The sequence below is a fragment of the Vidua macroura genome, chromosome 17 (genome assembly GCF_024509145.1).
Source record: "Vidua macroura isolate BioBank_ID:100142 chromosome 17, ASM2450914v1, whole genome shotgun sequence".
Taxonomy (NCBI): domain Eukaryota; kingdom Metazoa; phylum Chordata; class Aves; order Passeriformes; family Viduidae; genus Vidua; species Vidua macroura.
The window spans coordinates 14,349,080-14,376,003 of NC_071587.1; the positions used below are offsets into that span (position 1 = coordinate 14,349,080).

The 26,924-nt window shown below is 45.6% G+C and overlaps 1 protein-coding gene and 1 long non-coding RNA gene across 2 annotated transcripts; one reads left to right on the forward strand and one right to left on the reverse strand.

Annotated features, from left to right (window-relative positions):
* The first annotated feature begins 5,020 nt into the window (after positions 1 to 5,020).
* Positions 5,021 to 10,919, forward strand: LOC128816003 (uncharacterized). The gene is made up of 2 exons (XR_008439767.1): positions 5,021 to 6,884; positions 8,612 to 10,919. It is a non-coding gene; the product is annotated as an uncharacterized LOC128816003 (long non-coding RNA).
* On the reverse strand, positions 10,882 to 26,924 carry PARD6B (par-6 family cell polarity regulator beta). Its single transcript, XM_053993211.1, has 3 exons — positions 26,774 to 26,924; positions 21,924 to 22,146; positions 10,882 to 15,280 (listed from the first exon to the last, which is right to left on the reverse strand). The coding sequence occupies exons 1-3, from the start codon at positions 26,837 to 26,839 to the stop codon at positions 14,451 to 14,453; spliced, it is 1,119 nt and encodes a 372-aa protein (XP_053849186.1). The 5' UTR covers positions 26,840 to 26,924; the 3' UTR covers positions 10,882 to 14,450.

Genomic DNA, 26,924 nt, shown 5'->3' on the forward strand with positions numbered 1-26,924 from the left:
ACAGAAATTGCAATATGTGCTGCTCTGGAGTCTTCAAGAAGAGAAACTGCTAATATACAGCAAAGAGTGAGGCTGACACCTCCCTCAAGTTACATTTGAAGGATGATCCACAAAAGTTAAAAAGTGCAAAGTCTCACATAGGAAAGATTTCTTACCCCAGTGATTTATTTCTGATAGGCCACAGCTTGCTGTCTTCTACGTGAAGCAGAACCTGAACTCCACAGAGCTCCTCAGCTCTCCTGAGCTTTGTTCTGCCACAGAAGGGGGCTCCTGGCAATCTGTGGACACTGCAGCCAGCAGTGTGGGATGCCACAACCACTGGGAAGCCCCGTTAAGCACAGGTCTCTTTCCCAGGTGCTCCAGTCAGACTCATCAAGAACTCCTGCTCCTTACTGGCCTCAGGTGAACCACTAAAGCAACACAGAGAATGTTCCATATCCCACTCTCAATTTCCCACTTCCATTCCTGAGAATCAGCTCCAGGTGTCAGGAAAAACCAGCAGCCAGCACCTTAGCCAGGACAAGAGAGCAAACCTCAGAGGAGCAGCTGCTGGTCTACAGATGACAATATTTGTATGGGAAAAAAAGACCTCTAGAACAATTATCTAATAAATGTGCACTTTTTCTTCATACCAACAGCATGAGATTTTTTTTTTTTGAGGTTATGTTTTATAAGTCTGCAATTATATAAGGGCTAAAAAATATTCTTTAAATAAATATTTGACAAGATTCTCAGCCAATGCCATTGAAAGAAAATTTCCAGCTTTAAGAACACAACTGCTATTACAAGCTGAAAACAGCAAGAGTTGCTAATGTCCAGCTTTCTTCCATCTGAAGATACAAGTGGTTTCTTTAAACTCCACATGCTGAAGTTCTCTAAAATAAATATATTGTCCTTTCTCTAAGACTTCTGCACCCCATTCAGACAGGACACAGATAACATCTTTGAAGAAAAATGTCTGAAATTACGGTTTCTGCCATATGAAGTTCAAGCTTTACAGCAGAAAAGCTTTTCCACCACAGAGCTGCAAACTTCACAAGAGAAGGCTCCTTCCCCTGTTCTGCTCCCTCTGGAGCTGTTTTATTCTTACAAGCCAGCAGTCTTTCCCAGCCATGTTTGTAATTTATATTTAGTACAAGGTCCTTTCTGTTCAGCCCACCCTGGATGTTCCAAACACGAAGAGTGAATCCTGGTAACTCACTTTTCTCCTATGGATTAGATCCCTTTCTCTTTTCTTCGCTAATGTCATCATTCCAAGGTGCTTGCAAGCATGAATACACCATTATGCAAAATTTCAACATTAAAAAAAAAAAAAAAAAAGTGAAAGCACTGCACTTGTTCAAGCCCAGCTCAAGGAGGTTTCTGTGTTTCCAGCCTGGCCTTCATGTTCTTACTGGTGTCCCAGTTACACAACATTGTTTGTATGGGCAGCCCAGCCCTGCAGAACCTCCAGCTTGGATCTTTTTCCCAGATTGGGTATTTGCTGCAGGTTTAACAGTTTTGGAAAGTTTTAGGGAATAAAATCAAATCGATTCAGATAATGAAATTAAGGGAAAGTATGTGTTGTTTAGCTCTTTTGAAAAGCCCCGATGCCTTCATAAGCTACAGCAGAGATTTGAAATTGGCAGAAAAACTACCCTCATCTGGGACATATTTTCCCGTTTCCAGGAAAATATGATGGAATTTGGCCAAGTTACAATTCTTTACTGAATTCTTTAGTCTACATAAACTGTGTTTTCCTGAAGATTCACTGGAGTCTGACAGCTGAGGATGAAATCAGTGTGCACCATCTCCTGTGCATGCCACACTGAGCAGCCAATATTCTCCTGGCAGCTCCTCTGTGCCCTGCACCTGCAGGAACTGCAAGGGATTCTTCGTGCAGCTGAAGCTGCCAGAGCTTGCTCTGGCACCTGACAGAGCGGTGAATTTGTGCAGCTGCACCCAGTGCTCAGTGGCACCTGGGAGGAATGGCAGGGCTGAGGTTACCAGGGCTACCTGGAGCTAGGAGAAAACCTTCTCCAGCCACACAGAAAAGAGCGTGGATCTTTCAGCTAGAATGGGGAGAACCCAGCACTGGGCTAATAGTGCAGGGAATTTTTTTTGGCATTTTCAATTATTTAATCTAGAATCTCAAAGCATAAATGACCTCTGTAGATCATTTAATCCATGGATCAAGCTTTACAAACTCCACCAGGTACTTGTACATTTTACTGATTTATTTGTACATTTACATTTTACTCCAACAGGTACCTGTACATTTTTACTTCCCAAAAAGCAAAGTCACACATGAGTCACATTTTTCACAAAATGTGAAACATTTTTCACAAAATGTGACTCACTTGTGTCTTTGCTTATTTTAGGTAGTTGTGTTTTTAACAACTGAGTATAAACAGAACAATACAACATATAATTACTCCTAGTAAGATTTTATGGTATTTTTATTACCAGAAGGAGTAGATCAATGCAGATCAAGTGCTTTTATAGTGCTCTAAGTGTTCTGCAATAGCAGACCAAGCAGCAGAAGCCTTCTCCTGTAAACAAACCATGAGTGTCCCCTGCACTGGTGGTGTCAGCAGTGCAGCCCCAACGCACACCCAGGCACTCCTGCAGCAGTGGCACCACTGCAGCCCCACACACTGGGGTGTCTTTACAGGATGTCCTGCAGAGCCAGCAGAAAGGGCTCTGTAGGGGTTTCTAGGGGTCTGGGGGTATTTTTGTAGGGGTCTGTAGGAGTTTCTAGGGGTCTGGGGGTATTTTTGTAGGGGTCTGTAGGGGTTTCTAGGGGTCTGGGGGTGTTTTTGTAGGGGTCTGTAGGGGTTTCTAGGGGTCTGTGGGTGTTTTTGTAGGGGTCTGTAGGGGTCTGTAGGGGTTTCTAGGGGTCTGGGGGTATTTTTGTAGGGGTCTGTAGGGGTCTGTAGGAGTTTCTAGGGGTCTGTGGGTGTTTTTGTAGGGGTCTGTAGGGGTCTGTAGGGGTTTCTAGGGGTCTGGGGGTGTTTTTGTAGGGGTCTGTAGGAGTTTCTAGGTGACTGTGGGTATTTTTGTAGGGGTCTGTAGGGGTCTGGGGGTATTTTTGTAGGGGTCTGTAGGGGTCTGTAGGAGTTTCTAGGGGTCTGTGGGTGTTTTTGTAGGGGTCTGTAGGGGTTTCTAGGTGTCTGTGGGTATTTATAGGGGTCTGTAGGGGTTTCTAGGGGTCTGGGGGTATTTTTGTAGGGGTCTGTAGGGGTTTCTAGAGGTCTGGGGGTATTTTTAGGGGTGTGTAGATGTCTCTAGGTGTCTGTAGGGGTCTATAGGGGTATTTGTAGGGGTCTGTAGGGGTCTGTAGGGGTTTCTAGGGGTCTGTGGGTGTTTTTGTAGGGGTCTGTAGGAGTTTCTAGGTGACTGTGGGTATTTGTAGGGGTCTGTAGGGGTCTGTAGGAGTTTCTAAGGGTCTGTGGGTGCTTTTGTAGGGGTCTGTAGGGGTCTGTAGGGGTTTCTAGGGGTCTGTGGGTATTTTTGTAGGGGTCTGTAGGGGTCTGTAGGAGTTTCTAGGGGTCTGTGGGTGTTTTTGTAGGGGTCTGTAGGGGTCTGTAGGGGTTTCTAGGGGTCTGGGGGTGTTTTTGTAGGGGTCTGTAGGGGTTTCTAGGGGTCTGTAGGTATTTTTAGGGGTGTGTAGATGTCTGTAGGTGTCTGTAGGGGTCTATAGGGGTATTTGTAGGGGTCTGTAGGGGTCTGTAGGAGTTTCTAAGGGTCTGTGGGTGTTTTTGTAGGGGTCTGTAGGGGTCTGTAGGGGTTTCTAGGGGTCTGTGGGTGTTTTTGTAGGGGTCTGTAGGAGTTTCTAGGTGACTGTGGGTATTTGTAGGGGTCTGTAGGGGTCTGTAGGGGTTTCTAGGGGTCTGGGGGTATTTTTGTAGGGGTCTGTAGGGGTCTGTAGGAGTTTCTAGGGGTCTGGGGGTATTTTTAGGGGTGTGTAGATGTCTCTAGGTGTCTGTAGGGGTCTATAGGGGTATTTGTAGGGGTCTGTAGGGGTCTGTAGGGGTTTCTAGGGGTCTGTGGGTGTTTTTGTAGGGGTCTGTAGGAGTTTCTAGGTGACTGTGGGTATTTGTAGGGGTCTGTAGGGGTCTGTAGGAGTTTCTAGGGGTCTGTGGGTATTTTTGTAGGGGTCTGTAGGGGTCTGTAGGAGTTTCTAGGGGTCTGTGGGCGTTTTTGTAGGGGTCTGTAGGGGTCTGTAGGGGTCTGTGGGTATTTTTGTAGGGGTCTGTAGGGGTCTGTGGGTGTTTTTGTAGGGGTCTGTAGGAGTTTCTAGGGGTCTGTGGGCATTTTTGTAGGGGTCTGTAGGGGTTTCTAGGTGTCTGTGGGTATTTATAGGGGTCTGTAGGGGTTTGTAGCTATTTCTAGGGGTCTGTAGGTATTTGTAGGGGCGTGTAGGTGTCTGTAGGGGTTTCTAGGGGTATTTGTAGGGGCGTGTCAGGGTGTTTTTAGGGGTCTGATGGGGTGTCTCGGGGTCTGTAGGGGTGTGCAGGGCTGTGTCAGGGTCTGTACAAGTCTGTAGGGCTGTGTCAGGGTGCAGAGCAGTGTTTTAGGGTTTTTTGTAGCCTCCGGAGGTGTTTGCAGGGCAGTGCCGGGGTGCAGAGCAGGTTTTTAGGGGTTTTTAGGGTTTTTTTAGGGTTTTCTGTAGGCCTCTGAGATGTTCTCAAGGCAGTGCCAGGGTGCAGAGCAGGTTTTTAGGGGGTTTTTTAGGGTTTTTAGGGGGGTTTTAGGTTTTTCTGTAGGCCCCGGAGCTGTTTGCAGGGCAGTGCCAGGGTGCAGAGCGGGTTTTTAGGGATTTTTAGGGTTTTCTGTAGGCCCCGGAGGTGTTCTCAAGGCAGTGCCGGGGTGCATTGCGAGTTTTTAGGGTTTTTTGGGGGGGTTTTTTAGTGTTTTTTAGTGTTTTTTAGTGTTTTTTGCAGGCCCCGGAGGCGCTCGTTTCAGGCCCGGCCCTCAGGCGGCCCCGCGCGCGCCCCGGCGCCCCCTGGCGGCGGCGGCCCCGCAGCGCCGCCCGCGGCCAAGATGGCGGCCTGAGGGCCCGGGCGCCGAGCGGGGCCTGGCCCGGCCGAGCCCGGGCCGTGAGGGGACAGAGCGAGCGGAACGGCGCCGGTACCTCCGCAGAGCCTGGCCCAGCCTCCGCCCAGGCACACTCGCAGCGGGCACAGCGATGTCCTGCGGCAGAGGCGCGAGAGCTTCCGCCGGGCAAAGCCTTCTGCGGGACCGTGCAAAGCTCACCAGGAGCGCGGCGGCTTCGGGAATTAAAGGTCAGGATGAACATCAGAAGCTGTTCCTAACTTGTGAAAAACGCAACAGCAAGGCAACTCTCGGCGAAAAGGGGCCGAAAGCCCCGTTCCCGTTTCTAAGGTGCAGGGCCAGGCCCAGCCAGAGGGACACGAGAAAACGCAGCCACAAAAGCTGGGATCAGTTCTCAGGCAGGAAAACACCCGGATTACACGGCGGCTTGGAGCACGCTACCGGGATGTGCGAGGATCAAGAGAGGTCAGCACTAAAACAGGTGTTTAATTCCAGCTGAAGAGTCTGAAGGGAACAGGATGACTTCCAAGGAGCAAAGAACATCAATGATTTCTGTATTTCTCATCAGAACTAACACGCACTCACTTGCTGCACAGCACTGCACTGGAAAGTTGCTGGTGTCTTCTTTATTTCTTATTTAACGCCAGTACGAGTGGCACTTGACTACACCAATAGACTCCAGCTGACATGAACTAATATTTGAATGAAACTTGTTCCCTACTAAGTAATTCACTTTACAACATCGTCTTAATCAAGCTTGAAAATTCATGATTCATTTTTTCATAAATGTAAACAGCGTTAACGAGATGTGTGTCTTGCCCACGCTGCAGATGACAGAAGTAAGGCAAACACTGTCGGTGGTTTAACCACATGAAAATGATGTGGGTATCCTGGACCAAGCATTGTGCCATCACCTTGAAAATGCTGAACACAAAACCAAAGCAAAGATCCCAGGATGTGGATACGTGTAAGTGGTCTGATTATTGCAAATCATTGACAACCACATATGAAAAGATGATGCCAAGGAAAAAATTCTCTGAATAATTAAACTGAACAAGTTTCCCTTTTTTTCCCCTTGGAGACACAGAAGTAAATCACATCAACATTTTACTGTCAAAATGAAGGAAGGGGGTGAGGGGAAGTTATTTAAAAGGTTGGGTTAGGAGCATCTTTTGTCATGACAAGAGAAAATTTTAAATAAACTGCCCCAAAAGAACATGACCAACTTTACATCACCACCAGGCTCCGGTGAGATATCAGCTTCCTGCACGGCACAAAGGGAGCACTTGGGGCTTTGGAGCCTTCCTCTCTCTTTTGGTGGTGGGGAAGTGTCTCAGCCTACAAAGGGCAAACCAAAACCTCAGTCTCTGCCTTCAGGGGTCCTTCGGGCCCTGTTGCTCAGCAGTGGAGCTCAGCAGCTGGCAGGGAGCCGGCTGCACCTCGGGTCCTGCAGCTGCACATGGTCCCACTCAGTCACTCCGGCCCTGGAGCCCAGCCTCGCACACCAGCGGGCTTCATTCCTACAGACCAAACATCCGGTACCAGCCACGGCAATTAACGAGGAGAAAAAAATCTAAACAAACAAATGCATGCAAATACTTACCCAGCAGCAGCTCAGCTCCACCCAGCACTGCATCCCAGCCACGGGAGTCCCGCGGACCCGTCTCTGCTCATCCCGAGGGAATCCCGGCAGCTCACGGAGCATCGGCCGGGCCGGGGCCGCTCCTGGCCGGAACCGCCGCGCCGAGGGCTCGGTCCGGGCACAGGAACCTCCGCGGCTGCAGCGGGACCCGGCCGGGCCCTGCCGGGACCCCCTGCCGCACCTGCGGCCCCCGTCCGTGCCCCCGGTAGGAGCGGCTCGGGAGACAGCGCCCCCTCCTCCGCACCCACCTCCTCCCGGGCCGGGGCTGCTCCGGCCGCGCATCCCGAGCGCTCCCGGTCCAGCCCGAGCGCTCCCGGTCCATCCCGAGCACTCCCGGTCCATCCCGAGCGCATCCAGTGCATCCCGAGCGCTCCCGGTCCATCCCGAGCGCTCCCGGTCCATCCCGAGCGCTCCCCGCGCATCCCGAGCGCTCCCGGTCCATCCCGAGCGCTCCCCGCGCATCCCGAGCGCTCCCGGTCCATCCCGAGCGCTCCCGGTCCATCCCGAGCGCATCCAGTGCATCCCGAGCGCTCCCGGTCCATCCCGAGCGCTCCCGGTCCATCCCGAGCGCTCCCCGCGCATCCCGAGCGCTCCCAGTCCATCCCGAGTGCTCCTGGTCCACCCCGAGTGCTCCCGGTCCAGCCCGAGCGCTCCCCGCGCATCCCGAGCGCTCCCAGTCCATCCCGAGTGCTCCTGGTCCACCCCGAGTGCTCCCGGTCCAGCCCGAGCGCTCCCCGCGCATCCCGAGCGCTCCCGGGGCATCCCGAGCGCTCCCCGCGCATCCCGAGCGCTCCCGGGGCATCCCGAGCGCTCCCGGTCCATCCCGAGCGCATCCAGTGCATCCCGAGCGCTCCCGGTCCATCCCGAGCGCATCCAGTGCATCCCGAGCGCTCCCGGTCCATCCCGAGCGCTCCCCGTGCAGCCCGAGCGCTCCCGGTGCAGCCCGAGCGCTCCCGGGGCATCCCGAGCGCTCCCGGTGCGCTCCGGCCCCGCTGAGCCCAGCGCGCCGAGCGCGGCACCCGGCGGTGCGGGGCGGGCGCGGCTCTGGTTTTAGGCACCGGGAAATGAAAGGGCTGCAGAGGAAACCGTAGCTCCCGGTGCTCGGTATTTGTCCGTCCCCGTTTGTGGCTACTGAAAGGATTTGAGGTTACAGACGTGCCTGGTGCAGGTCCTGTCCTTACCCCCTTCCTCCTCCCTTTCTACACCACAGAGATCCAGTTATTGACCACCTGAAGCGTATCTGAAAGTTAATAGCATGTTTAATAAAACCCAAGTGGTCTTTTGCGAGGAGTTTTTTGCTTTAAGTTTCAGGTCATTTACAAACTCATGAGTTTGCAAAAAATATATCTACTTTTCTCATTTTGCTGCACAGGACAGAGTATGAATGGCAGATTTAGTAACAAGGTTTTCACAAGATTTAAGCAATTAGGTATTTAAATTTCAGAATTACAACACCAAGCATTTTTTGTAATGTCATACAGTATTCAGAAAATCAGAGAAATTTATGTTTCTATATTCAGCTCATTCTCCTCAGCATTTTCAGAATTTCAAATCATTTGTGTCCTCCAACAGAAAAGAGAATCCCATTTTTTAAAAAAACATTGGTACACAATATCCAGAACAATAGCAAAGAAGCAAAAGAAAAAAAAAAAGGCAAAAAGTCTTGAGAAATTCCAGTGTCTCACCAGAAGAATACTCTTCTCATGCCTAGAATTTACTGCTACAGCTATGAGGGTCTGAAGGGACCAGGCTTGCAGCTAGAGATAGGATATTTTCTTTGACCAGCTTCTACAGCTTCATGGAACAGACAAACTTGTGGCCATTGCAGAATTATGTATTCCTTTCTGCAGCGTTTGGGACTCTCACCTCCTTCATTAGTTAATCTCCTACTTGCTTCCTGCTCTTTTATTTTTTCTCCATTTTCTCTTGCAGCTGTGGACATTAGGCCACTTTCAGCTCTGATTTAGACAGGACAGACTGTGATACACACCAGCTTTGTGTGTTGTAAGCACACCAGCCAAGTGTCATTTATAAAAGCACGACCCCTGCACTGGGTGCTGTCCCTTCCTTCTCTGGCTCCTTTCACATCAGCTGCTGCTCTCTGTTCCTCAGCTCTGAGCGCTGCCATTCTGTTTGTGATTACCAAAAAGCCATTTTCAGTACCTGGGCATTGCCAGGTGCTCACGAGGGCACTCTGGAGAAGTCACTGCACCTCACAGGACAAGAACCACGTTCTGATATGGGGACAGCAAATACACTCATACACCTTCAACATAACACCCCAGAGCCTGGAACAACATTCTCTCACTGATGAAATGCAAGGTATTTCCTTCTGCTATCAGGTAATAAAATAGCAGTTCAATAGAAAGGAATGTTAATTGGAAAGACAGGAAATGATACATTATTAGCAACACTTCTGAACTGGGTATAAGAAGTGCTGGTTTAATACCACAGCACTGCAATTGCTTTGTGCTTCATGGCTATAAAGCACTTTTAAATCAAGCACACGACATCAAGTCCCCAAAGACAAATTTATCTCCTGTGTGAGAGCAAAGTACACAAGTGATCTATGAGAGCTGCACAAGGAGTCTGAATTCCTACATCTTGGCTGCAGTCTCGCCTCCCCAAGGACCAGCTGTGCCATTTATTGCATACTTCTAACAGCATCCAAGAATATTGTTACCATCCAACACATCTTCCCTCCTGTTAGCATTGGAAGCCATTTATGAAGCTACCTTAAAGCTGATTTTTCCTCTCCAGCATTAACCACATACAACTACACTCCATTATCTGAGTGTGACACTTGTTTTGCAAGGAACACATGCTCAGAAGACTTCTGGAAAGTCTGTAACTAGAATGCCACAGATAATTTGAAGAAAACAGAAAATCTTCAAATGGGTATTTAGCACTAACCTGTATCTGTAAGCATGCATGAATTTTCAATTTCATAAAATAACCCAAGTCCTAATGCCTTGTTAAGAGCTCATCACCTTGAGAAAAGTGAAATGCTCCTGGGTTTAAAGGACAGATGAAGTTAACAGCTGCATTCCTTCCTCAAGGAGGCAGCAGTAGGGAAAGTTAGTCTTCCTTTAAATAAGTTTCTCAGTTTTCAGAAAACTGCTGTGGGTAGGAGTGCTGTGTAGCAGCAGCATTGCTGACCTGTGAGCGCACTTGAGCCTCATCCCCTGGCAGTCTGTGCTGTGCCTCCTCTGCAGAGCCAGCCTCGCTCCATCCTCCCACACAGGCATTCCCCAGGACGGGCCCTCAGTCTTTGCTCCTGCTGCCTCCGTGGGTGACCCCAGGGCCGTGCCCGAGCCAGGGAAACTGCAGAGGATGCACTGCAGAGCTCACACCATTCCAGGAATGCCACTCTGCTCCCAGCACTCCTTCCGAGTGTCCTGTGCAGAGAGAACTCCCCCAGCTCCAAGCCACTCACGCTCCAGTGCCCAGGGCAGCAGCCTGGCTGCACTCTGAGTCACTGCTGATCCCAGCCCTGCTGTCCCCTCCCCGAGGCTCCGTCTGCAGGCATGGAGAGCCCTGAGCACACAAACCAACCAGTCCCACAGAGAGGAGGGAGGTGCAGAGCAGAACTCTGCTCAGCCCCAAAGCTGCAGAAACAAAAGCCACACGCGAAGGGCTGAGCGCAGCCCGAGTCTCTCCTCCCTGGGTAAACGTGTACAAGGGCTGCCAAGGCAAGAGGTGGGAGGAAACAGCTGTAAGTGAGATGGGTTTGAGTTCAAGCTGTCCCATGGACTCTTCCAGATACTCACAGCAGCAGTGACAGCGTCCCAGCAGCACCTGACACAGGTGACAGGAGGCACCTGAACTGTCCCAGGAGCAGCCCTCAGGCAAGGCAGGCAGTGAGGGGTCCCTGCTGCTGCAGGCACAGCACAGAGAGCAGCAGCACTGCGGGACACACGGCTGGGAGTGCCCAGGGCACGGCTCTGCTCCAGGGGAGGGACACAGAGAGAACATCCCCGCAAACACAGCCTCGCCCGCTGGCCAGGACAGACATATTAAGCCCATCTGTTGTCACACTTGAGAAAAAGGATACATTCTTCCTCATTTTATCTGACAAAGTAATTGAAAAAACCCCATTTTATTTCTATATCCATTTATTATTTTGGTCTGTAAAAATATAAGACTAATATACAACTACATCTAGCTTGATTTTTGTAAAATCAATCTTCATTCGGTGAGATACCAATGTACATTATACATTAAAGTTGTAAGAAAAATACTGATATTTGACATTTTAAACAAGTTCATTCATGTAAAAATCACATTGCAAGTAAAATTTAATTAGAAAATACATAATATTCACAAAAATACACATGTTAAAGACAGCTTGTGAGAACATTGTCCTAAATTTAATTCAGGTGTGGAAAAAAAAATGATTCACAGTTAGGCTTGACTTCTCCAGTACCACAGCAGAACTTTAAAGTAAATGCATCTTAATTCTATTAAGAATTTGTTCTTTCTATTAAGGTGCACTTGGATCTCCCAGCCACCAGGGAGGAATCACTTGTCCCCCTCTGTGCATGTACACAACATATAACACTAGTCAAAGGAATTTTAGTTTTTCATTCCATTCTGAAGTAATTTGGGTATTTCATAAATTAATTTATAAAACCTGGATTGAAAATACAATTTACACACACAGGATACTTAATACACAGATTACATCAATAGCAGCGTAATATTGTCAATCATGCGCAGCATCCTCACTATCACCTCTGGATTTTTTTCTCCTTTTTTTAGCTATAGATAAAATCTATATAAAACAGTCAAGCCTTTAAGTATTGTCTTCCAGGGAGAAAACAGTATAGATGTTAAAAATTTAGGAGGTAGTGAATGAAAGGCTAACAATATCAGCATATTTTAAAAAAATCTTATACTGAACCCCAGTATCATTTATATATAAAATTAAATTTAGCCACTCATAATCAACCATTGATCATCCCTAAGTAGCAATTTTTAAATCTTCTGTAATTAACAGTGTATGTATTAGTAAGATATGGAAGAACTTTAGAAACTTTATGGTAACTGCAGCGTTAAGCAATTACATGCTGTGCAGTCTGTCATTGTACCTGTAAATACACATTCTTTACATTTATTCTTTTAAGTTTTTATCAAGTCCCAAATGCTTATGTCACCAAATTTCTGTGAAACAGAAGAGAATCTATGTCAAAAAGAACATTATCTCATGTTTAGATTACTCGGTTTGCAGGAAAGGTCCCAAGAGATGAAGTCTCATGCAGTTTAGAGTAGGACCTCAGTTAAATTTCCACAAGTCCCTAATACTGGCATAAATATTATTCAAACTACCCACGCACGTGCCTGGCAGCACAGCAGCCTCGGGGCTGGGACCTGCCCAGGTTCCTGGCCAGACTCAGCCCTCCCAGCTGTGATCTGAGCTGCAAAATCCTCACGGGCCACACCAGCCCCAGAGTGGATTTGCATGGAATGAAAACGTTACACCTGCATTAAGTGCACTACCAGTTCCTTCTCTGTACCTCTGGACCTCTCTTCTCTTCCCATCCAAGTGCCTTTATTCCTTGGATTAGTCACAATACATTCAAGTAAACCAAAGGCACAGAAGTGCAAACTAGCAGAATAATGAATCTCACCCTCCACTGGTGATTTCATGCAGGAAGGAAAGTCTTTTGACAAAGGAAAATAAAGATATTTTCAAAGTAAACAATCTTCCGTAAAGAAAGGAAGCATAGAGCAGCACTGAGAGAAAACACGTACAGGTAAAGTCTCACGTTGCAGAATGAACATTTCTTTTTCTCATTTCACACTAAGGGAATGTAGTTACTTCATTTTTAATAATTATTAGCAAAAAAGTGAAACACTTGAAAGATCTTGCTCTTGTAAAAGGGCTCTCCACACACACACAGAGAAACCATAAATAAGTGTAACAAAAGAGGCCCTCACCTGTATTTGCAGAGTACCACTGCCTGCTGTATCTATTCTCCATAAATCCTAAGGGGATGAATGCCTCCCTCGGCATCTTGGACTCCGATGGCATTGGAGGTTTGACAAAACTACTGCTCATCAGATACTAATTTCAAATGTGCACTTTGTCACATCAAACAGCAGGGAGTTGTTTCTGCAGCAGTGTTTGCATCATCACAAAAACCTGAAACAAACACAGGTTTAGCCTCCGATACTCTGTGACGACTTTTACAGATGCCCTACCATTGAGTTGAGTTGGTCGCCCGTTAGTAAAGTTACCAGAGGTAGATTTTCCTCAAATAGGCTGAGGAGAAAAAAAGAAAGGGGTCAGTCTCCCTTCCCACTCATCACATCTTCCCAGAGGGTGGAACAGGCTCCCAAGCACCTGACTGCTGCTCTGGGGAGCACAGGACAGAACTGGTGGCACCCTACTCCCCCTGACAGAGGCCACGGCATCCCTGGGGAGATCCTTCTCCCCAGTCCTATTAGTCCCCAGCTCATTTTCCTGCCACAACTTCTGCTCCCAGAGGAAAGTCAGGTTTGGAACCGAGGGCCAAAGGGATAAAGCAAGAGATACAAAAAGGGGAAGGATAAAAACAATGCTAGAAGGCTCCCCTGCAGCTGTCCCAGTGAGTGCAGTGCTTACACACACCACGTCTGCTCTTGCAGCATCAGGACTTGTCATCAGTGTTTTCACACAGAGCAACACTGTAATATCCACAACACCCAGCCAGGGGCACACAGCAATCTGCATTTACTGGTAATGAATAAGTTAATATCACATGGCTCAAACAAGGTGTAGTAAAGCCTCATTCTGATTTAAAACTTGTTTTAATCCAGGGATTCATACTGTTCTAACTTTTCAGGTTTGAAGAAAGTCACTTTTATATAATCCAGACTCATTCCAACAAACCTTTGCTAGTAGAAATCATTACAGTTTCTACTAGGACTGCAATTGTAACAGAGATTACATGATGCTATTTCCATAGCATTAAGTTTACATTTGATTTGTTTGTAATGTACTGGGATTAGTACCTAAATCCAATGATATCCTTAAATATTGCAAACTAGAATGAGAACAGGTCTTTGATGCATTAGTGTTAAGACTTTCACATCTGAATTTCAAAATCAGAGTCATTAAAAGCAAGCTTGCCTGGCCATTAAAACCAGTAATGGTGCCTGACTAACCCACCTGTGGTTGCACATTCACTCACAAAGGAACAGTGACCTCCAGAGCCCTGCTGGCCCTGTGTCAGCCAGGACCAGAGCAGTCACCCCCATCTCCTCCCAGCCCACCTCTGGCTTTCTCCCAGTTGCCTCTTGCCCAGAGCCCACACACAGCCCTGCCAGCAGAGCAGCAGCAGGACAGGAGTGAGGGGGCTGCAGCAGCTCCATCACACGTCAGAGGAACGTGACACCACAGTCCACGAGACGGTCGGCCGCACACGGAAGGAAGTTTACTTCTACAGGACCAGTAGTATACGGCATTAAAAAATAATAAAAATCAAGTACCTTTAAAGAAAGCTCACAGTCATCTCTTAGCTATCCTTCATTTTCAATTTAAATTTTCCTCATTCAATTTCAGCTATTTATCAATTATCATCCAGCTTTGTGAATTATTTACATTGAAGTGCAGAATTAATGAAGTTAGTCAACTTATGTAATTTTGAATTTCTTGAATTTACTTTTTTCCCTCCTTTTAATCTAACTGCAGTGCTTGGTAGATGGAGAGGTATAAGATGTGTTACATATGAAGCCCAATTTAAACACGTATGGCATCCTTACTTATACAAAGTACACCAAAGTCATTTCATAGCGTTATTATAGTTCCATCTTCTTCTAAGGACTTACGCCCTGGCTCTGGGACTTCATACTCCATGCTAATGCTGCCTGCTGAGTGATTCAAGTTCATCTCATTGGAAGGAAGGAATCCATTTTGTGTGGACTCGTGGAGGAGTTCAATTTGTGATAAGGATTCTATGCTTTCGCTGGCAGACGCAGCTTTTGGGATCTGCTGTGGCTCGCCACTGTCTTCAATAATAATGTCCTCCTCATCGCTCTCCTCTTCTCCTTGCAGCAGACTCCCCAGAATGTTTGGAGTGCTGCTGGGAAGGCTGGACTCAGTGGACTGGCCGGAGCTGCCCGAAGTCCGACTGTTCCTCACGACGTTGTTCCTCTGGTTGGCGGGTCTGACCGTGATGATCAGGTTGCGGCTGTTCGCAATCATCATGTCTGTAACTTGATCGAGGCTTTTTCCTGACACCTCTATCCCGTTCACCTCCAGCACCTCATCGTTGACAGCCAGCAGGCCCGTGCTCTGAGCCAGCCCCCCGGGGACCAGCCTGGATATGAAAATGCCCGGCACCTTCTCCAGCCCGTGCGGGGTGACCCTGACGCTGGAGCCGTCGCGGATGTAGAAGCCCAGGGGTTTGTCGGTGCCGTACTTGTAGAGCCGCACCCTGCGGTGGGTCTCGGGCAGAATATCCACGTCTATGATGGAGGACACGGGCCTGAAGTCCTGGGGCATGCTAATGACAATGTGGGGTTTCTTCTTGTGGTTATCCGGACGTAGCACGTTGGATAAGACGTTCTTCTTCCTCGTCATGGTATCCGTCCCGAAGGCACTGTAGTCTGCATCTTCTGTAAGACAGAGCACACGGGGATTAGAGCCCGCAGACAGCCAGGTCACACTGCTCCCATGTGTCAAACAGCTCATCTGGAAGGTGTTAGCCCTACTATCAGAGAAACCTTTCTCTCCACTCATGAAATGAAAGCTTTAATGTTATGAAACACGAAGTTTAGAATACTTTTGGTTTTCTACTACCGAAGGAAAGAGTGTGCGCAAAAGAAATTAAAACCAGTTAGCAGCAGCAGACACAAAGAGCTACAGCTGCCTGAGAAAGGGTAGAATGGAAAGAATGAGTACATTCCTAGAAACAATTTTATTCAGAGTAATTCCACTTGCTAGTTTTCGCTCCTCAGGTTTCAGATCATTGGAAAAGAAAGAATGAAAAAGGGAAAGCAGCCAGTGTGCCTATTATTGCCTAGTTACTGGGAGCCAGCCAAGTGACCTGGATTCAAACTCCAGAAAGCTTATTCCATTCTGCACTCTTCCCTGCCCCCACGCCATGTAGGTAAAATGGCTGTGGAGCAGAAACAAAGAGACCTCGCACACAAATACTTCAAGCAAAATTCTTCATGCAAGCAATGCTGTAACTGCCACAACTTGATACAGGAATAGGCAAATGGCTTAGAGCTCAAAAGAAGTCCAAAAGAAGTATTACTCCTACAACTACTTTCAAGGGACAAGAAAACATGTTCTGTGGAAGCAATATTGATTTCTGAAATGCTTATTTTTCAAGGGTTTCATTTTCCTTTTTAATATGCATTAATTCACCAAAAAGAATCAACCTAAATACATTCAGATCTGAGCCTCCTCAGATTTACACTCATCCTTATTGCACACATCTTTGGTCTACAGGGGAAAACCCCCAATAATCATGCAGAACCAGACTGCACTAACCCCAGGACACAGAGAAGTTGGGGTTTCTTTGTATTATCCCATTCAGATGCCATTGGTACAGCCAAGAAAGTGGAAGAATGGCTATACATTTCAATCTGTGGACTGGGCTGACTGTGGCAATGCTGCCCTGGTGGCATTTCAGGACAGCTGCCAGCTGCTGAGGAAATCAATGAGTGCACTTGTTTCTGAGGCCGAGATATACAGATATGAACCAGTTGAATTTGGACTTTTCAGATGCTTCAAGCAAAATGGAACAGAGAAAGTACTCCTAGAGCAACAGGCTAGCACTACTGCAGCATGTAACACCAACTCTTCCCTTCCCAGCCTTTAGGGCTGCTGAAAACAAGAACAGTCCTTTGGCTGCTCTAGGAAGGCAGCCTTGGACCTCGTACTCTAAAAGATAAAGAACAAGAGGAAAAGAAACAAATTTAAATTAGCCCACAAAAAAAACCTCAAAGGGATTTATTGTCAACTACTGGCTTGTGTGTACACAATGGTTCATCAACATGTTTTAGAAAAATGTGTCTTGATGAAGGCCTCATTTACATTTCTTTTTTATTTCCTTTGTTTTAAAAAAATAATTACTCCATAAGGAAGGCAAAGCTCTTGCTTAGCTGTTTGCTAAACACAGAGCATCTTTTGCACTGATGTTTACAGCTAAAGTTGTTCAACAATTTAACTCACAGAATTGGGAGTTATTTCTGAAGATACCTGATTCACACAGCCCTACTATAGCCTGAAGTCACTTCTGTAGCAATCTCAGTTACTTTGCAATTTAAGGTTTAATTAACACAGCATTAGATCTTAACATCAAGCACAAAGGCTTTAGAAATAGCCTAAAATCTGATCTTCACATATAAGAGTGTTAGGTCAGATGTGTTGAAGAGCTAGTGCATTAAAGAACAACTCAATCTCCCAGCCAAAGCATTTTAACAGGTGAACAGTGTCTGAAGTAAAACACCTACAGAAATGCAAACTCAGCCTTTTCCCTGTAGAAGGCCCTTTGGAATGTCTGCCTAAGATCAGCTGGTTAAACCCCTGTACTCCATCCACTGCTGACAACTAACATGCTGACTTTTCAGACAACATGGAACAATTCTTGTTTGCTAAAAATTTATGATCAAAGGGAAAAGTAGAGAAGCTTTGCCCTTATCTCCCCTGACAACCCATCCAACCAGTTTCCAGTTAGACATCTGGTGTTTTATTGAAAGGATTTTTGCAATTCAATGAGGTGCAATAACTTCTCTTTTTTTATTCAGAACTACAATTGTTTACAAAACAACCTGGAAAGGACAATTGTGAAATCAGATCCTAGACAGGTCTTACTTTAAATACCTCTTGCTGCTTTAAATACAAGGTAACACTTGCACTCATTCCTGCTGAAGTGCAAGTTGCAGATAACAGCTCCAGGATACAGGGCTCAACAGACTGGTGCCAGTCAAGCACTTGGCTCCTGCTGCTCTTAGTACAACAGCTGGTTTAGAAAAAGACACGAGGAAACAGGACAGCAAAGCTTTGTCGGGATTGATTTTGTCATGTGCATTGCAAGATTAAAAGGTGTTCAATCGATGAGGTTTTCTCCTTAAATTCAAAGTGCACAAATTCTACCAGAATCAGACAGACTCTGGTATTTTACCTATTCTGTCATATCAAATATGTAAAGCATTCAATGGTCCCAGCCTGCCACAGTGGCTATAAGGCTTCTTCACCTTCATGGCAGGACACACACCCTGCAGGAAGTCTGGCACGAACTGGATCTACAAACACATTTATTACATCCAAGTAGATCTATCATGTCCTGTAAATGATCAAAGACAGTTTGTGCTCTTTACTCAAGTTAGATTTAGAACTGTTCCCAACTTCCTTCACAGAAACCACCTCCCAGCCTGCCTTCCACAACTATCAGCTGGTAACTTCTGTCCAAATCAAATTTTTCCACTTAGCAGAGAAACACGAAGATCAGCTGCAACAGGATTGGCTTCAAAAGAAATACTATGTGAATGTCTGCATGCAAATAACAGATTCCAAAGGACTTTTTAAACAAAAACTAAGAGCAGAAAAACACTTCTTGGAAAAGAAAGGAATTTTAAAAGTCTCTTTCAGAAGACAAATCAGAAATCTTAAACTGAGCTGGTGGTTTTGTTTTTAGTAACTTTCTTAAGTTACAGGACACATGGCTGAAATAAAGCCATCCCAAAACTGCAAGCCAGATGTCAAAACATTTAAGAAACTCTGACAAACCAGAGGGAAAGTTTTTTTCATTATAACTGCTCTTAATAGTTAAATAATTCAGAACTAGCACGAACCTTAAGATAGACAGTTAAGGTTAGAGAATTTGTGAAGAAAAAGTAGTGGAAGGTTGATAAACTCATCTCCCCAAATCTCAGCAGAACAGCACACTCTGGGTAACCTCTCTTCCACTACTAAACAAGTTTTCTAAAGCAATACTCTCAAGTACAAAGGCATCTTTGTTCTGGCACCTCACTAATCAGTTTAAAGCCCCGGCGAAAAATATTTTGGCCTAAAGCCAAAGGACAAGGTGTTAACTACAGATAGTGTGAAGGAGAACTCCACACGGTGCAGGAAGGATTTCTCCCCTCAGCAGTTTCAAGCTCAAGGTGGCACCAATCTGTACAGACTTATTACATGAAATTGAAAACAAAAGCCCACAAATGCCAAATCTGGTTTCAATTTAATGTTATTGAAGACAGATTTTTGAAATATTTTCCCGACCCATTTGCAAATCAATGTAGAGTTACCCTTTGAGAATTAAACTTTCAAAGCCCCCAAGTAGTAAGTGTATTTGAATAGAGATGCAATTTAGCATTTTTTAAATACGACCCAACAAACCTCCTCTTATTTAAAACTCTCAAAATAAAACAAAATATGGTTTTAGGAAACCAACCTGTGTTTTTAGGAAGAGGCCTCAGATTAGCCAGGCTAGTCCACAAAGAGCTGTTTAAAAAGCCAACTGCTCTTACTTCTCAGCAAAGTAAAGCTTCTCAGTGACAAAGTGTCTCTCAAGAGGCACAAGTGGATTAACCAAAGAATCCACTTCTCACTAAATACAGCCACATCCATGCAGGAATTGCAGGAGTTGGATATTGTAATTTCAAATCCTTTGAGGGACTGTTAAGGATATTATAATGAAATGTATCTTCTCTTATCTCTGTTGTTCTCGATTTCCAATGCAAAGCTCCCCACATCAAGCTGCCCTTCAGCCCGTGCAGACTGTTTCCCTCCATTTTCTCTTCAGAAGGGTTTTTCTCACAGACAGAGTGACTCCCATACATCTGGATTTAATCACAATACATCAGTTTAACCTTTAAATACCAGATGTCAACAGTACCTGTTAATCTGTTAAACTGCAGAATGGAATTCCAGCGAGGAATGTTTTCTGCAAGCTGACAGCCAATCCTGACTTGTGCAACATCAAGCCCCAGTTTAGATTTTAGCACTGGAGCAGTTTATTTTAAAGGAATTTTGTGAAATACAATTAGAGGAGCCTAAGAGGAATAATTTGTGATTTCATTACAGGGCCTCTAGGTTTTTTACCATATCAACCAAGGCACATAAATGTTCAGGACAAACAGAGCTTTCAGAAACGAGGAGTCAAATCAAACAGGAGAGAGAAGAGTTCTTACTCTGGCATAACATTTCCCAAATTCTGGAGTCCCATTATCACAACCATTGCTTATCAATAGAAGCAAAACCATCTTGCAGCTCCCATTTCAGCCCCTCAAGGTGTTCCTTGGATGCAATATACTAAGAAGTTAATTCTATTTACATTAGATTTCACTGCAGTCTGCTCATACCTCAAGTTAGCTTTGCACAAATTACACGTAGTTGCTAAATAGTTAAGACAGTATGATAAAAATTTCATACATTACAAGGAATCAAAACAATCTCTCTTCCCCACAGTGGCTTTTTGTCAAAGATCTTAAATTCCCAACTACTGCTGCTGGAAATACAAAAGAAGTCAAAGTTCCATTACAAAACCCACAAAAACTCTTCAGCTCATTGAAGAGAATGCATGAAAGCCACAGGTGGAGAAGTAACTTGTATCACTTATTATAGCTCCAAAGCAGCCCAGATCAAAGCAGCCCCATCAATAGCAGGTATTTGCTAAGACATTTCTTTTCCATTCCAGAGGCAGAGCCAGTAAGGTTGCTGCAATCTGAGAATTAAGGACACTTAAATCATGCTGCACAAAATACGAACCATCCGTAACTCCACCAATCCAACTTTGGTTACAGGCAAACCATCACAAATAACATACAGAATGAAGTTATTTCTGTGTTTTCCATCAAACAAACATCTACTCTATATGCAAAGATGTCAGTGAAGGCAAAGCCTCAATTTCATCAACAGATGTGATCAGTGTGATCACAAGTAATTCCCAGCAAAGTGCAGGGGGACTGTGGTGCCAGCCTGGGCTCTTTATTCCCTGGAGCTCCACAGGCAGAAGGCTCTCGTGTCCAAGGGAAGGCAGTGACACCTGGCACTTCCTACACAGCCTTTCCTGCTCGTCACTTCTTGTTCTGCTAAACTAAAACGGATTCATCATCTACTACTTTTGTGCATTATATCAACTCCTGGCACCACAGTAGTAACAAATAACCCACCTGGATCAAATCAAAGTAAGTAATTGTAGGAAACCAAAGAAGCATTACAAATGCAACATTAGGAACAGGCAACGTTAGACCTGTCACAGTAGGAACAATCTAAAAACATATGGTGTTAAAATACAAACTCAATAATCCCAGGCTGACAAAGTGGCTTATCCCTTCCTGTCATATGGCTACTGTAGGGATTAGATGGAATCATAGGCCTTGTCTCCCTCCAGGTTCTGCTAAAGCAAATGCTTCATGCCTTTGGCATTTCAGCACTGAGAGCACAGGCCTTACCAGTCTATACTGTCAACACAAACAAACATTTTGCCAGCACTCAGCAGCTGCTGAGCAGCCACACTGGTTATGAATATTGGGTTTGTGTCAGGCTCTTGTGGAGTTGTTCATTTTTTGGAGTGGGAGTTGATAAAAGGTTCTGATGCCCAAGCATTTTCTAAGGAAAAGATGCCTGTCTTAGCAACAACCAGGAACAACACCACAAGAACAAATACAAACTTCTAACTGGATTTTTTTCCCTTCATGAACAAAAGCAGACAGTAGGAACACACAACCAGAGCAGACACACTAATTTTAAAGGCAAGCCAACAAAGCAAGCAGCCCTCACTCCTGAGGTTTGCTAACTGATACAAGCTTGTCAACTGAAAACTTCAAAATGTTTTATTAGGAAAGTGTGATAAGAGTAGCATATTATAAAGTTAGCTTTAAATTTATGCTTTAATAATGCATTTAATACTTCATGTAATAACATTTTTAATATTACTTTCCATCCTGTAATGGTCTCTCTTCTTGTCTGATAAAGATTGGAATTTTAAGTGAAAAGTATCCAACATACAGAGCAGAAAAGCTTAGAGGTTAAAAGTTTATTTTCATTTGCATACATAAAACCAGAAAGAAGCATTTGCTAGAGATTAAACTTGACTTTAACTCAACTAAATATAAGCAAAACATCACAAAGTATAAATAGGTTGCCTGAGGAAGCCCTTGCAAGAGAGACAAGTTGTGAATACCTTTCATGACCCATAATTATTACGGAATTTGACATGAAGAAATAGGACTGAAGGTTTTTTTCTTCCATACATCACACCATAACTGGATAAATAGATGATTCACATTCTTCAAGTGCTCTTACCTTTTCTCTGAATGAAAATCCTGAGGAGAGGATTGGCTGTAGAAACTGCTTTGTGATAATTGTCATCATTATTGATAGGCAGCAGGTCTCCGTGAATGTCCGTGTATCCCACCAGAACATCAACGTTTGGGATCTTGTGCACATGCTGCAATAATCCATAGAACTCCTCAAACTTTCCAGGTTTGGATCTCTCCAGAGAAAATCGTCGAAATTCTGCCCCAAACTACAACAAAATATATCTTACATCATTAATATGGAAGCAACAATTATTTTATGTTAAACCAGAAATGTTATGGAATTAAAAGTGCACTAAGAACTACAACAAATGATTTTGACATGGTATAAAACAGTCAGTGAAAACAGTTGTTTTTTTCCCCAAATTATAACTAGTTTTGTACCTGGTCAAACAGGTACCTTTGAGCATGCCAAGGCTGTTTGGTTGCTCCATTTAACGGGAGCTCACCAGGACTAAGGTGACAAACCGGTGCAGGGATTGCTGCAGATTCTCAGAGGCTCATGAAACAACCACGCTGGGCAAGGGACAGAAGCGAGAGGCGGCAGGACTGTGACTAACATCCTGTGGTATGTGACCACCTGGAATTTGGTTCCGAGAACTACCAGTGCCCTTGAGAACAGCGTGTGGAGATTGTTACACAACTGTGGGTCACCCACGCAGGGCTGAGCAGCCCTCACACCCCCAGCTCTTTGGGCAGGAAGTGAAAATGCCCCTTGGCTGTGAAGACCACAAAGAATTGTCGCTGCTTTTCAGCACAACCCGCGCGCAGCGCAGCTCTGGGGAGCCGATCTCAGGTCCGCTCTGCTCCTACCTGAAGAGATAACAGAGGCAACCAGCCACTGCCTTTAAGAGCATTCAGAAGATTGCTGCAATCAAGCTTTGAGCCTTACTCATGCAAGCCAGTCTTTTGAATCAGGGTTCTATCCAGGGTATAGAACCTGGATTTTCCAAATCTGGCAAGGCTCAGAAAATATGAAAAAAAAAAAAAATCAGTTACTGACACTAGTTTCAGGGGTAGGATTTGCTTATAGTCAACATAATTATTCAACAAAAAACCCAGCTCACAAATCCACTCAAGCTGAGTCTCCTAAATCATCTCTAAAGCAAACACTTATTAAAACACGTTGCTTATTAAGGCAATGATACAGTGGGGGCAGACAGAGACTCAACTGCATGCCAAGAAAAGGATGAGCAGTTGATGTAGACTAGACAAATAGTGGTTTTTATCACACATAGCTAGTAAAATGTTGGTGTTCTGCCTAATAAGGGCAGGACCCAAAGCAAACAGAATATTGGATAAAAATTACTCCAAATCCTCCATATCAGGCACATACACAACATACCAGAGATGTCAAAAGGAATTCAGAGATAGCAGCAGCCAGGTTACAAAAACCAGAGCAGATTGTATACGAGTTAAAGGATAATAAGCTAATAATTCAAAAAACCTCTGTCGGCTGAGTTTTTTTTTTTTTTGTGTGTGAATTCTATTGCTGATCTACAGTGAAAAGAAAGACTTTAAATAATTTCTTTAGCAAGTTTGGTTTTAAGCAGAGCAGGACACAAAGTGCTCTGAGTGCACGTTTGAGCCTCAGTATCACATACTTTGGTGTATGTTACACACAAGAGATGTGGAGGTGCACTTTACCTCACACCTGATTACAATCTTTTGGAGAATAAAAGCCTTGCAGCTCTCACATACAAACAACGCTGAAAATCAGGAGACAAGGACCTCGTTGTTAGCACGTTAACACCACGCTACTCAAAACAAGCTACACCTTCAACACCCCACCTTCCTCCAAAAGCTTCAAAGAAAGGAATTATCTGGGAACATTCCTGCTCTAAAAAAACCTGCAATTACCCTAACATTAACTAATGAGGCAGAAGGGATGATTCGTACCTGCTTACAAACAAAGCCCAGCCCACGGGAGGAACTCCCATCACGTCAGAGGCAGCACAGCTCAATCGTGACATCAGTGCAGGACTTCGTCCTGTCTCAGATCCGAGCCCCACAGGAACTGTCCATGCATGGCAGCAATCGAAATGGTTTGGCTTTCAAGGATTACATACTTTAAACATAATTCAGTAATATTTTTTTAAAATATTTTTTAAAAAGTTTTAAAAAGCCAACAACCTCACCCTCAGGTTGGAATGGTGAATATTATCACAGCAAGCAAAGGGCCAGATTTTCAAACGTGTGATTTTTATTTTTTCCATGTTATTTTATACATATTTGGTGCAAACACCAGAAGACTCATAACCCACTCGTATTCCCTAAGACAGTTTGCTCAATATTATTAGAAAGCAGGTAAAAGACAAGTCCAACGGTGCAATTCCATTATTTGAATCCCTGAAATGTCTGCATTTTCTACCAGACGCTGCCCTCCATCCCATGAAAGAGGCCAGCACTGAGGTTCTAGAGGAGCTGAGACACTGGAGGAGTAACTTAAGCAGAGAAGGCTCCTTGCCACCTGAGCTCTTTAGAAGCCCGTGCTGCTCCCCTGTAACTCCCCCGGGAGAAGGCATGGCAGCACACCAGGAAGGCACCCGGGATGCCCACAAACACTCATTTCCGAGTCACGTTTTTAAGTCCTCTGAAACACAGCATGGAGCTGCTCTGTGCAAGTCTCCATCATTGACAGAACATGAGCTGCAGTGACCTTTGGCTTCCCAGTTATTAAGATTTTACTCAGAAAAACATATTATTCCAAGTCATGAGAAAGAGGGAAAACATGAATTTTAATATATAGAGAACTAGAAGCTTATTTTGGGGATCCCATACCATCAGTAGAACTCTAGTCTGGGGTCTAAAGTTTTATTTTCCATGACAAGAAAATGGGCTGACAAGAAAATGGCTGGGAATTCAAGTACTATGGGGAGTCGCCAGGGCAGGCTCAGAGCAGTTACCCAAACTGAATAAACTAAACTAACAAAAGGATTGTGCTCATGTAACTGCAACCACGGTTGGGCTGTGCTGGCCCAGCCTTGTCAGCTGAGGCACAATTATTGATTTGGAATATCTAAATAAAGAGCTGCACATCACGGAGCAGCCTTCAAAGCCCAGGCCACTGCACAGGAATGGTCCTCCACCTCCCACACAGGCATTTCTTCTTTCTCTTCAGAATTGCTCATTTTCATAGAAGGAAGATGACTCCTCTGCGATATTAAATTGAGGTGCTGTTAAATGATGCATTAGCAGCAAGTAGTTCTAGGAATGCCTTGAATCCTGCTCCATAATATGCACTTGAGGGACAATCCCTGTTCATCAGGGCTACACTTCTCTGTACAAACACCCAGAACACATCACATGGATGATTCCCTAGATGTATTTTAAATCAAGGAAAACACACAGCAGGGAAAACAGTAAACCTAGAGTTCTGGGCTGAGGAAACAAGTGATTTGGGTTTGTAAGCACATCATACCGATTCTTTTCAACCTTATAATAAAAGACTTCACCATCACAGTGCTAACTTAACTGGTATTTGAAATAACAGCTACCAGATATTCCTGTGCTTGCTGGTTTAGACCACATGAAAAATGAGCACTTTAAAGGAAATCATCCTCGTTCAAGTAGAGACCAACTCACACTCTCCAGAAGCTCCAGCACTATGATGTGTTATCCTTAAACATCCACACAGCTCAAGTCCTGACTGCTTCACCTGCACTGCTGCTGTAACACCTCAGTGGCAGGAAAGGAGGGGAGAGAACACAGGCTGCTCCCCACTTCAGAAAACAACCCAAGAGATCCATGTGTCCACCAATGGAAAACACATTCCCACGTGGATGCACTTACAATCTGCCTAGGCAACAAAAAAGGGGTTTCAACTCAACATTTATTTAACTAACAGTGACACTCCACCTCATACTGTACATCCAGCAGTTTTACAATTGGAAGTTATTACAAATATAAAGCAGAACAAAAAAAAAAAAATCTAATTTCTCTCAGAATATCTAAGTTTTGTCAGAAAGACTTTGCCTTACCAGCAAAAAAAAAAAATTAAAATTAGAAGAGATGTGGATACATGCACGGGAGAATTTACAGAGCTGGGCAAAGCTGCGAGCACCTGACAGCGGTGATCTCTGCGGGAACACACAGGTACACACTCCTGCTACACTGACAGGGTAAAAGTCTCTCGGGGCCTCTAAGAGAAGGCAAACTCCACTTTCGGATAAGCTAGCCAGGGCTCACCTCGAGCTCTACTGAGAGCCTACGCTGTACCGCACAAAAAGCTACAGAAAGACATAATCATTAGGGGAAAAAAGGTAACTACAGAAACAGTCACTAACAAACGCACTCACTGCAATTCGGACAAAGAGAGGGTCTCGACGCTTGCGAATTATCACAGAACTTTTAGGGCTGGAAGGGACCTCTGGAGATCACGTACTCCACTCTCCAAGTAGGTCTCTAAACACCTCTTTTGGCCCAGTGATCCCACACTTCCCCTACAGCACATATTTGTACGTCTTTTAGTCTGTCCAGAATCTCAGGGGCCAACTCCACTTACCTGTTTTTTTTTTTTTTTTTTTAAACCAGAACCATTTATGCTTTCTCCCCGCAGACAGCGCACCCGGTAAGCGGCCCCACCGCCTTCGGCAGCCGCGGCCCCGGCGGGCAGAGGGACAGGTGTGGAGGGAGCGCCGGGGCCCGCCCGAGCCCGCTGGCCTGCGGAGCGCTCAGGCCCCGGCGGGGCCGTGCCCCGGCGGCCCCTCGGGCAGGTGAGTCAGCAGCCGTCCCCGTCCCTGTCCCCGCAGCGACACCGCGGCCCGACGGCCCCGCAGGGCCGGCCCGGTCCTTCCCCCGCGCCCGCGGCCCTCAGGCGGCGGCGGCAGCTCCCACCTTGCTCTTCACCTCCATGGTGCCCAGGCCGCGGCTGCCCGCGGCCCCGCGCTGAGCCCGGTTCATGCCGCGCGCGGTCGCTGCTCCCGCTCCTCTCTCCGCCGGAGCGCCGCGGGACGGGCAGCGGCGCGGCCCAGCCAAGAGCCCCGGC

Bases quoted from the DNA above. Each gene is read 5' to 3' on its own strand.
- PARD6B (XM_053993211.1), bottom strand. From the start codon at position 26,839: ATGAACCGGGCTCAGCGCGGGGCCGCGGGCAGCCGCGGCCTGGGCACC. The intron at 22,147-26,773 runs GTGGGAGCTGCC...ATTTTGTTGTAG, and splicing joins CCATGGAGGTGAAGAGCAAG to TTTGGGGCAGAATTTCGACG. The intron at 15,281-21,923 runs GTAAGAGCACTT...TCTGTCTTACAG, and splicing joins GATTTTCATTCAGAGAAAAG to AAGATGCAGACTACAGTGCC.